Genomic DNA, 15,991 nt, shown 5'->3' on the forward strand with positions numbered 1-15,991 from the left:
ATGATTATGGAGACTTCCAAAGTGTGACAGTTGATGAGAGGAAAGAACTCAGGAGATAATACAATAGTTTCATTGCCATTAAATGTTAGGCTGCTGTTGCAAAATCCAAAGCATATTCTTGGACCTTTTGAGTTCCAAGAATAAACAATACGCTTCATAGTACACGGCCTTTTGTCTCTCCCTGCTGGATCATAAGGAGCCTAGAGTTAAAACTAGGTTGAGTCCTGCTCATTTGTACAGTTCTGCGTCTGTAGGACTGATCAAATCTGTTGTAATTGGGTCTAGTAACAAGTAAGTAAATACTGAAGGAACGGAAAAAAAGATGAAGACTGCGGATGGAGGGATTGATGGTATCAGCAGCAGGTTCTCAGGTGGCGGACATCCTGGATCCTAAGGCATATCTCAACAAAGGGGGGCAAGAAGGGATGGGAGACTTAGTGGAAAGAGAATAAGAAGCATTGTCAATCATCTTCCCTTATGAGTTTTTAAATACCAAGCTTGAAGAATTACTCTGGGATGATAAGTGATGGGGGTCAAAGGGAAAGTGAGAGGACTTACACTCTTTTCAGAAGGGACCTAACAAGTATTCAGTCATGAAAACTTTGAGGGCAGTTGGGCTTTCCATCCATAAACTGAATTTAAAGAAAGAGAGATGGTGTTCACATGGTGGATTTTGTAGATCTGAACAGATGTGAGAATCGAGGCAAGAGCTTGCCAGGGGCAATAAACACATTGGAGTGAGAGGAGCTGAGATGGTCTTTTAAGGATCTTAAAATCCCCACACACTTCCTGTAGTTCATGCTTTAAAAACAGTTTGTGGAGTGTAAAACCTCCTGTCGCAGAACTGCTTCCTTACTTCCCATTGCCACATGGATCTGGCAGGAGAGTCAGTGAATGCCACATTCCTGCCTTCACCACTGGCCCTTAGATGGAGACCACGGCATGGTAGCTGGAAACTGCCAGGGCACCTTTGTATTTTATCTAGTTTGAGGGGAATAGGGTATATGGCATGGCACAAAGGAGAAACTGGTGTTGATAGAGGAAGCCGAGTATTTACTCATCATAGAACAAAGTCAGGCAGCTTTTAAGTCAGACAGCTTTTAAGCCATCCTTGTGTTGATGTAATAATGACTCTTTAGTATGAGCTGTCAACAGACAGCAATAACCTTTAATGAGATCTCTAAAATAAAGCCTTTATGGTGCCCATGTGTTAAGATTGCTATGAGCCGTTACTCTAACCCTGTGTTTTATTTCTATCGTATATTGTGATTTATTGTATTTAGGTTTTTGCTGATTGACTTCTTAGAGAATATGTTTTGCATATTAAACTATTATTCTAGCACTGCTAATTTAAATGACTTCTGTTTGTTACATCTAGCAGGGAAGTGAAGGACTTAACTTAGCCACAGGAAATTGAAACAGGGAATATCTTTTTTAATTTAGGAATAGCCAGAAGAGTGGACAGGTGCAGAACATTGCCTGTGCAATGATATTGACAAGTATGATTTATGTGAGCTCCTAAAGAACATAACAGGAACACAGTAAAAACATAAAAGTCATGAGTCTGGATTATGTGGATGAAGGACCAGTTTAGGACTTGGGAAGGAGTGGCCATTGGCAATGTTGAGATTGCTGTTTTAGAAAGGAGGCCTCACTCTGAGTCTGCTCCCAAAAGTGGAAACTCCGAATAATAACCCTGAGAAACCCAGCAGGATGGTCCTTACAGAGGCAGTCAGTTACTGCTGAGTCATAAATGCGTAACTGTTTTGTGATGGTCATGAACAGTGCTAACTCCACGTATCTCTTGTTCTTTTACAGTATGTTACATCCTTCATGCCTTGTTCTTTACTAAGCTCCCGTTTATTGTATTTTCTCCCTTTTTTACCTTTTTGTTTGGCTCAACATGCATGCATGAGCAGTCATTTGTGTTCTGATTTTGTTTTCAGATAGCAAGCTTTGTGAACAAGTCTGCCATAGACATCTCAATCCTGCAGAGGTCCTTGGCCATTTTGGAGTCAATGGTTCTCAATAGCCATGACCTCTACCAAAAGGTAGCACAGGAGATCACTATTGGCCAACTGATTCCTCATCTTCAGGGGTAAGCATGCTAGGCGCTCTGGTGCCATGTTTCTGGAAAGCAGTCACTATGATGGCCTGGTAAACATTGTGTATTGGTTTAGTTACATGCATAAAAAGTTTTGATTTGGTACCAAACTGGGTGCTGCTCTTATCTGTCATCACACAGAAATGACACAGTGACTCCCTGTTCCACATCCCCAGTCCCCAGTGCCTAGACCACAGGACACATTCAGCTTTGGTAAATTTTGGTAGACATTGAGTGAGTTTTCCTTCTTACAAGGCATAAATAGCATCATTTCTTCTTTAGGTTCTCAACAGAGTCTGTCTTAACTATATAATATTTTCTGTGGTATAGTGAATGTTTTCGTAATTTGACATTTTAAGTAGGAAATTTTTAGATTTAAATTTTAAATTTTTTGAGAATTTCATACAATGTGTTTTGGTTATGTTCATTGCCTTCCCCAGCTCCTCCCAAATCTTCTCCCCTTGCTACCCATACCACTTCAATGTTCTGTCTCTCTGAGCCCAGACCATCTTTTCTTTTCCCTTCATGGTGCCTTTCTTCTTTCCTGGCTTCTGTTGTTACTCCAGACTATATATTGAAACCTAGCAATTGGAGTTAGGATCCATACATGAGAAATCATGTAGCATTTGTCTTTTAGAGTCTGGGTTACCTTAACTAGGGATATTTAAAGGGAGGCTTCTTTTATCAATAAAATGATGAATGAATGAACACATGCATTTTCTTTCCTAGAAGCTAATTAGGATGAGGAAGTTAGACAATTACTCTCAAACACTGCGATCTTTGGGGCTTCTCCCATTTTTTCTACTCTTTGGTAAACTAGAAGGGCGCCTCTGATGAAAATCCTGAGAGGAACTCTGTTATATGATGTGGCTTGTTATATTTAAATATTGGTGGCTGCTGGTGGCAAGAAACATTGTGAGCAAGCTCACATAAGAAGGGAGTTTGTTAGAAGGTTATGAAGATGTCTTGTAGAGTCCACAAATGATTTAAGAGGTGTTTTAGCGAAGACTTTGACTGGCATCAAGGCAACCTGGTTCCCAATGACTCTCACCTCTGTTGTCTCAGATCACATTTGCTTCTTTTTAATTTTTTTAAAATTTGCGTATTCTTAAGAATAAACCTGATTGAAATATGTGGGATGGTGGTCTAGGTGTAGTGGAAGGGTTAATCCAGCAGTTCTCAATACACTGAAGATGTTGACTTATGTTTATAGTATATACTATAAAAGTACATTAGATATTAATTCACTAGGAGGCAGAAGGAAGAACATAATTTAAAATTTAAGCCAGGGGAGCTGTGGACTTTGGACTCAGTGACTGAGCTCACTCTCCAAAAGGATAATTTTGTATTCAGCCTCACTTAAAAGGACACTGGTTTCACTGTCTCTGAATGTGAACAATGTTGACTTCATGGTTTGAATTTTTATTTACGAATCTCAGGGCTACAAATGTTCATTTGCAATGTTCTGCACAAAAAAAGCCTATTGTTCACCAAGTGCCATGCTAAGGATGGAGGTGCAGGTCTGATTCTGTCAACTGTGTAGCAACCCTAGCAAACTGCATCTTTCCTGAGTATAGCTCTGAGGCTCTTGGTTTCTGCCTTGAGTTCTTATTTCCTGTTGCCACTTGGCTTCCCTCAGATCTTTGCTTCTTTCGGGATTTCTGCTCTCTTCCCAGTGAAGAGCAAATTTTTAAAACAAAAATGCCAACACTTGCTGCTATTACAGTGTTTCTGTTTGCCAACAAGTTTATAGGATATATAACATTGCCATGGGAACAAAGCTGTTTCCTTTTAGCTAAGCCCAGGAATGCTCTCTCACATGTATCAGGCATTGAACAGAAAATATAATATCTCTCTCTCTCTCTCTCTCTCTCTCTCTCTCTCTCTCTCTCTCTCTCTCTCTCTCTCTCTCTCTCACACACACACACACACACACACACACACACACTATTTTAATTCAGATAAAGAAGAGAGAGTTAGCCAACTGGCTTTATGCACTTCTGGGTGATCTCCTTTGATTAACTAGTAGAATAGTAATTGTTCATGTCCTCTGTCCAGCCCAGGCATGCTAGGGATACATTACCAGTGCTGCCTGAATTTTCTAGGCCCTGTCTCTGTCATTCTTGGAAGCACTGCTGTGTTTGTGTGTGATACTGAGCCTTCCCATGGGCTGACTCAGGCCTAGCCTCCGCTGATTTTCTGTATTGTTTCGGTCTTTCCAGGACTGATCAAGAAATCCAGACTTACACTATTGCTGTAATCAACGCGCTTTTCCTGAAGGCACCTGATGAGAGGAGGCAGGTGAGTCACAGTTCTCTAGTTCTGAGACTGGTCAGGATTGGGGCTAGGAACTCTCCTTGAGCTGTTTGCTGGTGGGTTCTACAGAACAGCCATGCTTTGCAGGTTAGTCAGGATATGGGAGGAGAAAGTAACTGAAGATACTTATATAAAGCCTTTGCTGGGAAGCAACAGTAGGAGTGTGGCAGCAAGAAAGCCCCTTCCTGAAGTGTGATCCAGTGCATAGGCTGGGGGCTTGAAGAGGGAGATGCTTTGCTGCTGTGGTGGAGTCAGATGTGGAAGCCCCTGGAATCTGTCATTGTCATTGGATGTTCACTGGGGTCCTCATTTGTGGATGGGTACTTTATCTTGCGCAAGTAGTAGGGAAAGGGGTAGGTGAGAATTGCTCACTGGTTGAGATCACCACTTTCAAATGTCAGAGAGCTCTTTGCTTGGTGATATCCCTCTGCCGGCTTGTGAATGTGGCTGGGAGACTGTTCAAAAGAGGAACACCTTAAATGTACCCATATTAAACTAATCATTTGATGGTTTTCTTGGTCTATTGTATTTATTTTTTAATGGAAGAAAGGAACATTGCTGAGGTGGATTTGAAGAAAGCAGCATTTTTCTGTCTTGGAATCTAGCTCAGACTTTAAAGTGCATTTCTGTTTAGCTGTCAATGCAGCATATGTTACCCCAATCACAGTTCTCTTCCTTTAAAGCCTGGTTGGAAGGATGCCTCTTCCCAATTCTAGAAAGGCCATCAAGAGCTCCCAAGGCTTTGTTTCAGGAAGATAGCAAGTCAACCTGCTCCTGAATTTATTTTATTTATTTTTCTTGTTTCCAAGGGTTTTAAACTTTAGCTAATAAATGTGATAGTGTTGGTGGCGCTCACCTTTAATTCCAGCACTTGGGAGGGAGAGGCAGGCAGATCTCCGTGAGCCTGGTCTACAGAGGGAGTTCCAGGACAGCCTCCAAAGCAATTCAGAGAAACCCTGTCTTAAAAAACTAAAAAATAAATAAATAAAATAAGATAAAAAATTAAATAAATGTGATAGATTCTGGCTTGATTTCCATTTAGCGTTGTCAATTCACTCCAGATGGTTATACCTGCACAGTGACTTGTGCCATTTTAGTCTTTTCCGTGTGAATCAAATTCATTTAAAAATTGCCTGCTGTCTCCACCGCTGCTGGGGTAACTGGTACCCAGGTTGGCTTCTTAAGGTCAGCTTGACAGGTTAGAGTGGATTGTAGGTAGGGCTGTTCTTTGGATATTTGTTTACTGAACTCATGGTAACTCCCAGGAAGCCTGGGAAGGTATATCATAGTTGTCATCAGTAATTAGAGTAACGCTGTCCCTTCAGTGTACAATCAAGGACATCTGGCAAAACCACATGGTTCCTGAGTTGGACTGTCAGGGTGATAAACTTGCATTCTGGTCTAAACTCATAGAAGTTTATGGAAATTTTAGATCAGAGTAAATGAAAGTGAAAGTATATGACTGCCCAAGGGCTATCTCTGTTTTTTTTTTTTTCTTTTTTATCTTTGGAGTTGTACTTGAGTACGCTGCACATACCTTGTGTCCTTTTGTATCTTATACTGAATATCACTGTTACGTTAGTGAATTGAATTCTCTGGCCTTGGGCAAATAGGAAATTTGATTTCAATCTGTTCTGATTTTAGGCCATTGATAATAACAGAAGTATGATGAAAATAAAAACAAATTAGGTTTGGATTCTGTGGGTCATTTTTTGAAATTATACAAATGGGAATCACACACATTTTTACTAACATTGTTAAGATAGTAACAAACCATCACAAAATACAGGTTAATAACCTTAAACCATTTAATAAACCAATCCAACTAACAATATATTCCAGCAGAAACTTACAGACTATTATACGTCTAGTATTTGAAATAAATTAGCAATAAGGTATGTGCTTTCTTATGGAAAGTTAATGTTGACTCTATAAGCCATTGAATTAAAGACTTGCTCATCAGAACAGAGGTAGTATTGTGGCTTTTAAATTTAAGATACCTGAGTGACTTAGGAAATCAAACCCTGAAGATCAAGACCCAAGTTTATGATTATCTTCTTTTGGTTGCTCAGTGTAGGCCTGTAAAATAGGAAATACATTAACTGCTTACCTGGGTTGCTGTAGATTGTATCAACAGCTGAGGGTGTTGGACTTGACCTTAGATATAAAATAGCATTTGAGCTGGTCTAAATTGATATTGGTATTGTTTCAAGCATAACTTTCACATTAAGGGAAAAGCATATTACTTCCATTTTACAATAAGGAAATGAAGACTCCATGGGAGTAAAGAACCTGACTAGGTCACCACAGTGGTGAGAAGCAGAGCTGGAAACCCAGGCTCCTACTTGCTTTTAACTGCAAAGAATTTCACTGAATGCCAGCCAAACAGGAGTCTCCCACAGTAAAGACTTCCCAGAGTCATGAGGAAGTGAAGTCCACTTTCTCACTCCAGTTTTATTAGAACATTACCCAAGTTGTGCTTTGAATTTTACAGAACATTCCCTTAAAAAAAAAAAAGATGATTAAACCTGGGGCATTAGATCATTTCTGCTACAGCTGGACACTTGGCCTTTCACGCCTCTTTCTTGCTTGGGGGGCCAGACATGGTCATAGCATTCCATTATCCGGATTTTATTATTTATCTAAATGTATGAAATGAATGTGGAATGATTAAGCTTCGGTGTCGCCCCTTGGGGTAGTGGTTGTGCTGTCCCTCCCCTTGGGGAATCCTTCTTTGCTGCCCAGTTGAAGGGAATTTGTGCTTTGCTTTTGTAGAGAAGGCATGGCTGCTCGGTGGGCAGATGGATCTTCATGTTTGCTTGCTATTTTAGTGGAAGGTGTGTTGAGAAGATATCTTCCAAATTTATCTACAAATACTTATGGTTTTATAAGAATTATTTGAAAATGTCTTTTAGTTAGCACATTTCAGGAAAGACATTCAAAATGAAGGTTAAAAGAGTCCTTCATTGGGTTCCCAGGGTGGACCCCTGCCGTTTTCACTGCTCAAACACACTCCTCATGCCACGATTTTCTCTTTATTCTGTATATATTTCTTTCACTTTCTATTTTCCCACCAAAGTTGGCCATACCATGTGCATTATTTTTTATTTACAAAGCTACTTTAAAAACCAACAAAGATATTTGTGGCCACCTTCCCATGTCAGTATACCTATATCTACATTTCCATGCATGTACTTGTATCACTTATGGGTTTAATACATTCCCTGAAAACTCTCATAATTATTCAAACAGTTCACTAATAGTAGACATATATCCACAAGGAGGATGGGATACTTTTGTTTTCTCTCTGATCTAGCTCCTATTCTTACAGACAACTGTATAAAATCTTTTTAATCTTTTATGAAACCCCTTTGGTCTGCTAGATGTTGCCCTTTGGGTTTGGACCACAATGAATGAGGAGGCCCAATCAGAAGAATACTGGAAACAAATAATTAAAAAAGCAGATAATGAAGCTATCTTATTTCACCTAACTCACTCTGAAATTGTGAAGACCAATGAGCTACATTTTCTTTTCCTGTTTTTGTTGGTCTGATTATTGAATAGCACTTTGATTTTATAAATAATTTTACAAAGTTTAAAAAAATAATTGAAAGAGCCATGGGATCCTTCAGTTCTTCTGTTTGTTATCTGGACCAAGAGAAGAAATATGAAATAGAAGAAGCCAGTGACCCTGTGTTTAGGTGGGAAGAGAGCAATGCTTTTTCCAGCGTGGGAGGGTGGGTTTTCTGGGTACCATTCATCTTGTTCCTGGAGGGGTACATGGTCCTCGATTTTGGTTTTAAGAGCACAGAAGAGGACCTCAGTGGATTTGGACTTTAATGCCACCTAGTTACTTAGAATCTCCTGACAGTATATCCACCCTTTGCAGTGCAGAGGGCCAGCAGGGTGTGATGCCAAAGCTGCCAGCTTCTAACAGAGTGCTCTGAATTTCCATCCCCTCTTCTCTCCTGCTTGCTTTCCTATCTTGGTGGTGATGGCGCTGTTAGGTTGATGTAGAGAGCAATGTTGACATCCTTGATTGTCCTCTGACTGTAAGTCATCCATATTTCCTTTGTCAGCCTAGATAAATGGGCCCTGCTTTCCCGTTATGCTCCTGCCTTCCTTGCCTGAATGTTCCCTTCTTAGCTTCTCTCCTCATGCTCTGGATTCTCCCAGCTTTCTGCAAATTTACTTTAATCTTGGTAGAAGTTATAGTTTGCTTTGTGGTAGTTTAGCGCCTACTCTACTTGGTGAGAATCGCAATGCCAAAAATACTCCCCAGCAACCACAAAAAAGAATATTTTGGTGTCTTCCTGAATATAAGCAGTATTTTCATATTCTTTGAATGTTTCAAGTCTGGTTTTGACTAATTTTTCCATAGTACCTGCTATCATAAAGACAGTCTTTGAGTCAGTCCTCTTCCAGTGTGCATCCTGGGTTGATGATAATAAACACCATGACCAAAAGCATCTTGGGGAAGAAAGGGTTTATTTCAGCCTACAAGTTACATTCCATTGTTGAGGGAAGCCAGTGTAGGAACCCAAGCAGGAACCATGGGGAGGTTCTCATTGACTTGTTTCCAAGCCTTTGAGCAGATAGCTTAAGCATCCCAGCCCCAGCTACCAAGGGGCAGCACTGCCTTCATCATTTAGCAATCAAGAAAATGCCTCACAGATAGGCCCACAGGAAAATCTGGTCAAAGCACTTATTCAGTTAAGGTTCCCTTTTCCTAGGTCTGTCACGATGACAATCAAGATTAGTCATCACAAGTCCATTTAATAAATCACCCTAAATCCTCTATACCAGTCAAAAAAGGCCAAGTGCAAAGCACAGAGGAAAGGCTTAGCCTAGCTAAATGAGTGTGAACTCCAAGGCATAGTATCTGTCTAGTTGTTAGTCCTCCATAATCAAGACTCAGTTCACTTGCATAGCTTCCTCCATGTTTAGGGTCTGTGTTCCTCATTTTCATTTGGCACAAATTAAGATGAACTGGCTTTTGGCAGTCTTCAAACATTTGACTTTTTCTTTAGTTTTTTTCTTTAGTTTTTTTTTTTTTTTTTTTTTGGTTGGTCTGCTTATTTAACAGTAGTTCCCTTATAAGTGAATTTACAAAGTTAAAACGGGAATGATAAGAGCTGTGAAGACACAGAGACAGTCCCACAGGGACAGAACCATGTCTGTCCTTAGAAGTGTTTGCATTTTTAATTCTTTTTAAAAATTTTTTAAAAATTCCTACCTCACTTTTGGACCTGGATTTCATAATCCAAGTACAAAAATTGATTGAAGTTAGCTATTTCCTAAGAAATACTGCTGATATACAGTTACGAAGCACACCCCAGGATGAAGTCATTCCTGCTGTACTGAAGTGAGTCTTTCTAACTGAAGCCTTTGGTGGCCATGTTTTTCTTTCACAGGAGATGGCTAATATCTTGGCTCAGAAGCAGCTACGCTACATCATTTTAACTGTGAGTACCTGTGTGCTGAAGCCACTGTGTTGAGGAGAGATCACTTGGTGTGTGTGGATTGTTCTGTGATTTGCCACTGGAGTCTATCAGTAGAGTCAGGCCAGGAGAGGGAGTGTGTTTTAGAATTGGCACAAACAGTGTTTTGCTCTAGCAGCTGCCTGGTGTTGCTGGAGGGCAGAGTCTCCGCCTGCTGGAAGAAGTCAAGCAGAACATACTGGGCATCAGATTTACTGCAGGCACCTCAGCTTAGCTTTGTAGGAAAAGGAAATCGGGAACTACTTGGCTTAAAAATTCCACCAGTATGAGCTTGTACTGTTTTTGATGGTGAAGCTAGTTGGAAGTATGGAAGAAGCTCACAGTGCTAACCTTGCGAATGTTTAGAGATGAACCAAACAGAAAGGGTTCTTTACTACATCCTTACTGTTATTAGAAGGAAGCAAGTTTAATATTTACCGAACAGCAACAACCCAAATCTGATGTTACAATTCTGGAGTTCAGCAAGCTTAAACACACACACACACACACACACACACACACACACACACACACACACACACACACACACACGAAATATAGGTTGTACCCTTGTTCAGGTATTTTAAAAAGCATGTGACTTAAAATTCACCAAAGGAGTAGCATGTCCCTACAAGAAGGGATGTGCCATACCATGGGAGTCACACAGAAGGAGGACCCAGGACACAAGAGAACCACAGGAAATTGTGAGCCAGAGCCAGAGCCAGAGCCTGTACTGTGGTTTCCTAGGGAAGGGAGGCTTCAAGTAACATATTCCAGCAATGAGGATTTTCTTGTTCAGGGTTGGCTAGCTTGGTGATTTCAGTGGGCTATGCACTTTATGGGCTGTGTCTTGCCTCAGGGTGCCTGGCTCTGCATGTTCAGGATACTGGGAGGGTCGCTATAGCCCTCCTACTTTATATATGAAAGTTGTCCTGCTGTGTTATCTCTGCAAATTGTCTGGGTCTTAGGCTTGGGTGACAGTTCTTCAGGGTAACAAAGGTCTCACATGTCAGAACATCAGAATCATGACGAGAGTTAACCTTGTGGCCTGAACTCTTTCTTGACTAATTTTTAAAACTATAATTTGTCAATCATGTCTCCAGCATGTCATCCGAGCACAGCGGGCCATCAACAACGAGATGGCACACCAGTTATATGTTCTCCAAGTGCTGACCTTTAACCTTCTGGAAGACAGGATGATGACCAAGATGGACCCCCAGGACCAGGTGGGTGGGTGCTCCACTCAAGTGAAAGCAATGGCAGAGAGACAGTGTCATCAAATATACGTCCTTGAGCTGCCCTGAAATCAGGAGTTTTATGTGATTTTGTAATTGTTCGATTGTCATCTCAGGCTTTGAAGTCTAGGTGAACCTAGAACCAGCGAGTAAAATGAATGCGTTATTCCGGGGCCCCGAACACATGCGTATTCTTCCTTTATAGCTAAGAGCTTGAGGGCAAAGCCCTGGGCTCTTGACTATAATATAGTAAATGGAGTCAAGTTCCCAGACAACTGAGGGGTTATGGAAGGCCATGTGCGGCATTAATTCTACAAGTGGGGAATGTTTTCCATTCTTCAGTAACTTAAGACCATGGGTAGAAAGGGAAGACCTCTTCCTTTTCCCTAGTGACCCCTCATTTCTAGGTTTTTGTTGGCTGGCTGTTTTCTCTAACTCCCTGCTACCTCTGTCCCTGTGTATAGAACAGTCTGTTTCCACCCACAAGGCTTTGAGGGAACTTCCCTGTAAGAGGGGAGAGTGAGAGGAAACAGCTGGGAGCCCTGCCCCTGCTGTACACATTTTCAACTCAAACAGTGCTGCAGCTTTGGAAAGGAAAACATTCATTACTGGCACGTGAGGGCCTGATCTGTTGCAGATGTGGAGCTGCACTTGTGGAGTATGTGGCTGTTGCAGCGCTTCACTCATGGGGAGAGCCATGTGCTGATGAGTGATGGCTTGCGTAGGCCAAAGATTGTGCACCATTTTTTTTTCCAGGCAAAGCATGGTAATCCCAGGGAGAAAAGACAGTTGTCTTGCTGCCTGAGAGAGGGAGACTAGTGCATCTTAACACATAGAGAGGGAGAACAGTGCATCTGAATATGGAGTGAGAGGGGGAGACCAGTGCATCTCACTACGATGGAGCAACACTCTTTGTTTGTAAACTCTTCCTCTTGTTTATTGAAAAAAATGCACATAGCATAATTTATCATTTTAACCAGTTCACATTGTCGTAAATCTCACTGCATCCATCTCCAAGCCTCTTTCTATGTTGCCGAACTGAGTTTCAGTGCCCATTCAACTATATTTGCTCTCCCCCATTGCTGCCCTCCCTCTGGCTCCTTGTAAATCACTCTTCTGCCTTCTGTTCCTATTAACTACTTTAGGAAGACCCGATAAATAGAAAAAGATATTTGTCACTTTGTATCTAGCCCATTCTTCTCTAATTTTTTATTATAGATATTTATTTTTAGATTAAAATATAATTAATTACATTACTTTGCCCTTTCTGTCAAATTCGTGGCCTCTTTTTCTTTAGTTCTTGTTATGAACATGTATATTCCTAAATACATAAATGCAACCTGCTCCATCAATATAAAGTTACCTGTGTGTGTGTGATTTCAAGGCTGATCATTCGGTGTTACATAACCAACTGGTGTGCTCTTCCCTGGGAAGACTATTTCTCCCACTCTTAGTACTCCCTAGTTACTTGTAGTTATTTGTCTAGGGTTAAGGCCTCAAGAGCTTCCCCCCTCCACATTAGTGTGTCTACTGGCATTGTCCTTGTTCAGGTATTTTTTATTCAGCCATGTTGGCAAGACTTCATAGTTGTAGCTTCCCTGATATTTCTAGGAGACAGAGACTTACAGCATATTTCTGAGGTTCTTCCAGAAATATGTGTTAGAAGTTTGCTCCTGTCTGAGGCTAAGCAACATCCCACTGTTTGTCTGGAACCATCCTCACCCTTGGAAGGACACTTGGCATTGTTTCTGTCTTTGGGCTCTTCCTTTTATTTTTATGGTGTTTCCATGAAGTCAGGCCTTGATGGAGTGAGACCCCTTCTAGCACAAATACTACTCAGGAACCCTGTGTGCCTCTTACTTTATTTCAAGAAAACATTACTCATAGATTCTCCAAGTTAGCTCCTCCAATCCCAGCTCTTGTGATGTATTTGGGGCTTTTATGTAGGACCGCCCAGGCTAATATTTATCAGTACTGAAAATGACTTGGCTGAAGGATAACTGTAGATTAGTGCCAAGCCTAAACTGCACACAGACACAGAGGAGTCTGCAGAGCTCTAACTCAGGACATGGCTTTTTTCTCTTCTACTCTGCCTGAATGCAGTGATGCATTTAGACTCTGGGGGAAACGGGGGTCTTATGTCACATGATACAGTGAAAACAGCTTTCTTTTTCGCCTTTTGTCTTTGCCTCTCTAACTCCTTCAGGCTCAAAGAGACATCATATTTGAACTTCGAAGAATTGCTTTTGATGCGGAGTTGGAGCCTAACAACAGCAGTGGCAGCATGGAGAAACGCAAGTCCATGTACACTCGGGATTACAAAAAACTTGGCTTCATTGTAAGTACTCTGTCTCTAGTAAGTTCTTTCCTCCCACCCTCCCCATCTGACCTCAGTCACATCGAACGTGTGGTCCTCTTGTGCTTTACAGAATATTTTCCACATTTCCAGATGTTTAGCTGGTTTAAAGAGGATCACATGAAAATCTCTTCTGGCTTCGGTGAAATGGAATAAATTACACAAGTGTGACTAATACTTCGCTTGTTTATCCAGTTCTGATTAAGTGTAACCAAGAGTAGTTAGCCCAGAATGTAGTGAGCCTCCTTTCTAAGATGCTGTGGTTCTCCTGAGTTGAATGAATGATGACAGTCCTAGGATGCATCTTATCATTGGGCTGGTGTTTGGATTACTCACACATCTTGATTCCATATCTAGAGAAAGCTGGACGTCTCCTGGAACTGAGTCATGATGAGATTTATATATAGTTTTTTAAAAAGTGTTATTTTGCTAAAAATGTTAATGGGTTGTTCCACACACACTCACACTTACTTTACAATTCAGAACACAGCATGTCTTGAATCTAGCCTGCTGTTATGTTGCTGCCTGCATCCTACTGTAACCTAAAGAGTCACCAGTTTGTGAGTGACCTTTAGCTAACTTGAAAACTGTAAAATCCAGTTTCCATTTTAACCTCCATCATCAATTACACAAATAAGATTTTGGCTTTAGTGGTTAGAAATCACTAGGCAGTGTTTTTTATTTCAGACACCTTTTCTTGGAAAAAAATCTCAACTAGTTTTTGATTGTGCCGAATTGCTTTCAAAAGGCATCCAGTAATTCGAATTTTATCAAAAGTGGGTCAATGTGACCATCTTTCAACCTTTTTGTAAAGTTCTTTATTTAAAAAAGTCCAAGCTGTTGGTTTTATGGTGAAAATCTTTCCAACTAAGATTATCTAACAACATATTCAACTTTCCAGCTTATTTAGAAAAGTTTTCTGGCAGGGTTTGTTCTACCATCTCATATCTGTAGGTGAATTCAATTCACTGGTGAGACTTCCCTGTGTCATGATATCTGTGGATGCCTCCTCCCTCACCTTAATGTTGGTACTTTCCCAGAGATGCAGCTCAGTCAAGGTGGACAGCATCCACTTCCCACTTCGCCTCCACTGCCTTCCAAGTTCGCTTTCTCTATGGGGAGGGCAAGACATGTCTATTTGACTTGGAAGCAGTGCATGATCATCTGGTCTTTTTTACACACAAATCATCAAAATTGCCACATGGAACTCATCCTGGCACTGATTTCTCTTGAATCATGTGTCAACTATCAACTAAGTGCTCGTTTTATGTACAGTTTATCTGTCTAAGGTCTTGGTGGACCTAGAATGCAGCAAGAAAGCTGAGAATGCTGGGTTTCTCCACGAGTGGAGTTGGATGCACACGGGAATGGGGGGATGGTGCTTGAAGAGTCATCCTTGTGTTTTTTTAGACTCTATTTATATAATGAGCCAAGGGATGAGTGGGTGCGTGATTTTCCTCAGTATTTTGCTATCTGTCCTAGCGTTATTGGCAAATCCTTACCCACTTCCGTTTTCAGGTATAGGCGATTCTTGGCCTTCTGTCTAATGGGTGCTGTGTTTCTTGAGTATGTGATGGGCAAGGATGGGGCTTTTTCACCAAAAGTCAATTTGATGTGGTTCTGAGGACTCTCAAATTTATCCGGCACTTTCCCAGGAGAATCTAAAAGTTATTTTAGGAGGAAAAGCCATTCACTAGAGAATAGCCCAGAGGAACGCTGCTTTTCCTTTTTTTTTTTTTTTTTTTTTTTTTCTCGATGATTCTTTAATTTTCATTTTAAAAACATCCCTAGAAATGTCTCCCAAGGTCCAGGCCAGGTTCTTGCATCAGAGGGTTGAGAAATTGGAAAGACTGTTGAGTAATGATCTATACGGAGAATGAGCCAACAATCTTGATACTGGAAAACTCAGGGTCAGGTAGAAACAAATCTGAGTGCAGATTCCCAGGCTCATTCTGCCACCTAGCGGCTGCTATGCAGAAACGCTGCAGGCTGGTTGACAATTTTCCCCACCTGCTATGGTGTCAGCAGACCTGTGTTGAATTTTTTCTGTGTTTCCAAAACAAAGACCATACTGTCTGGCAAATTCTGAACCTGAAAGAACAGTCTGATGTTTGGATAATATTTGTATCTCTTTGAATAAAAGTTTCATTTATAAGAGAAATTTAATTTCTTGTTTTGTTCCTCCAAATAGCTCAGGAAGCAGTAAGTAGACTTAGGAGTCCACACAGGCCACATTTGAGCTTCTCTTTTCCTGCTTCTGAGCCATGGGCTATGGTGCCTGTCTTTTAACATGTATGTGTCTAGCTCCCTCAGCTGCAGACTGGGTAGAGCTTTTGTTTCAAGGTTACTGAAGGTTCCTTCAAGGCTGTCCACTGGAGCCGAAGGGGAGCTTGGTTGTGCCAGAAACTGCCTTCATTTCGAGAATTACATGGCTTGGGAACCATAGGCACAGGCAGGGTTTTTTGTTTTCCCAGTGTACTAATCAGGGTTCCCTGGAGGA

The 15,991-nt window shown here is 41.1% G+C and overlaps 1 protein-coding gene across 3 annotated transcripts in view; it reads left to right on the forward strand.

Annotated features, from left to right (window-relative positions):
- The window catches only part of Elmo1 (engulfment and cell motility 1), a 523,874-nt gene that overhangs the window by 188,198 nt on the left and 319,685 nt on the right, over positions 1–15,991 (forward strand). For all 3 annotated transcript variants that reach the window (XM_027409370.2, XM_027409371.2, XM_027409374.2), the window contains 5 exons: positions 1,947–2,098; positions 4,327–4,405; positions 9,835–9,885; positions 11,004–11,126; positions 13,342–13,473. In XM_027409370.2, coding sequence (XP_027265171.1) covers positions 1,947–2,098; positions 4,327–4,405; positions 9,835–9,885; positions 11,004–11,126; positions 13,342–13,473 — 537 coding nt within the window. The remainder of the gene's footprint in view (positions 1–1,946; positions 2,099–4,326; positions 4,406–9,834; positions 9,886–11,003; positions 11,127–13,341; positions 13,474–15,991) is intronic.

This window comes from Cricetulus griseus, chromosome 3 (genome assembly GCF_003668045.3).
Source record: "Cricetulus griseus strain 17A/GY chromosome 3, alternate assembly CriGri-PICRH-1.0, whole genome shotgun sequence".
NCBI lineage: Eukaryota > Metazoa > Chordata > Mammalia > Rodentia > Cricetidae > Cricetulus > Cricetulus griseus.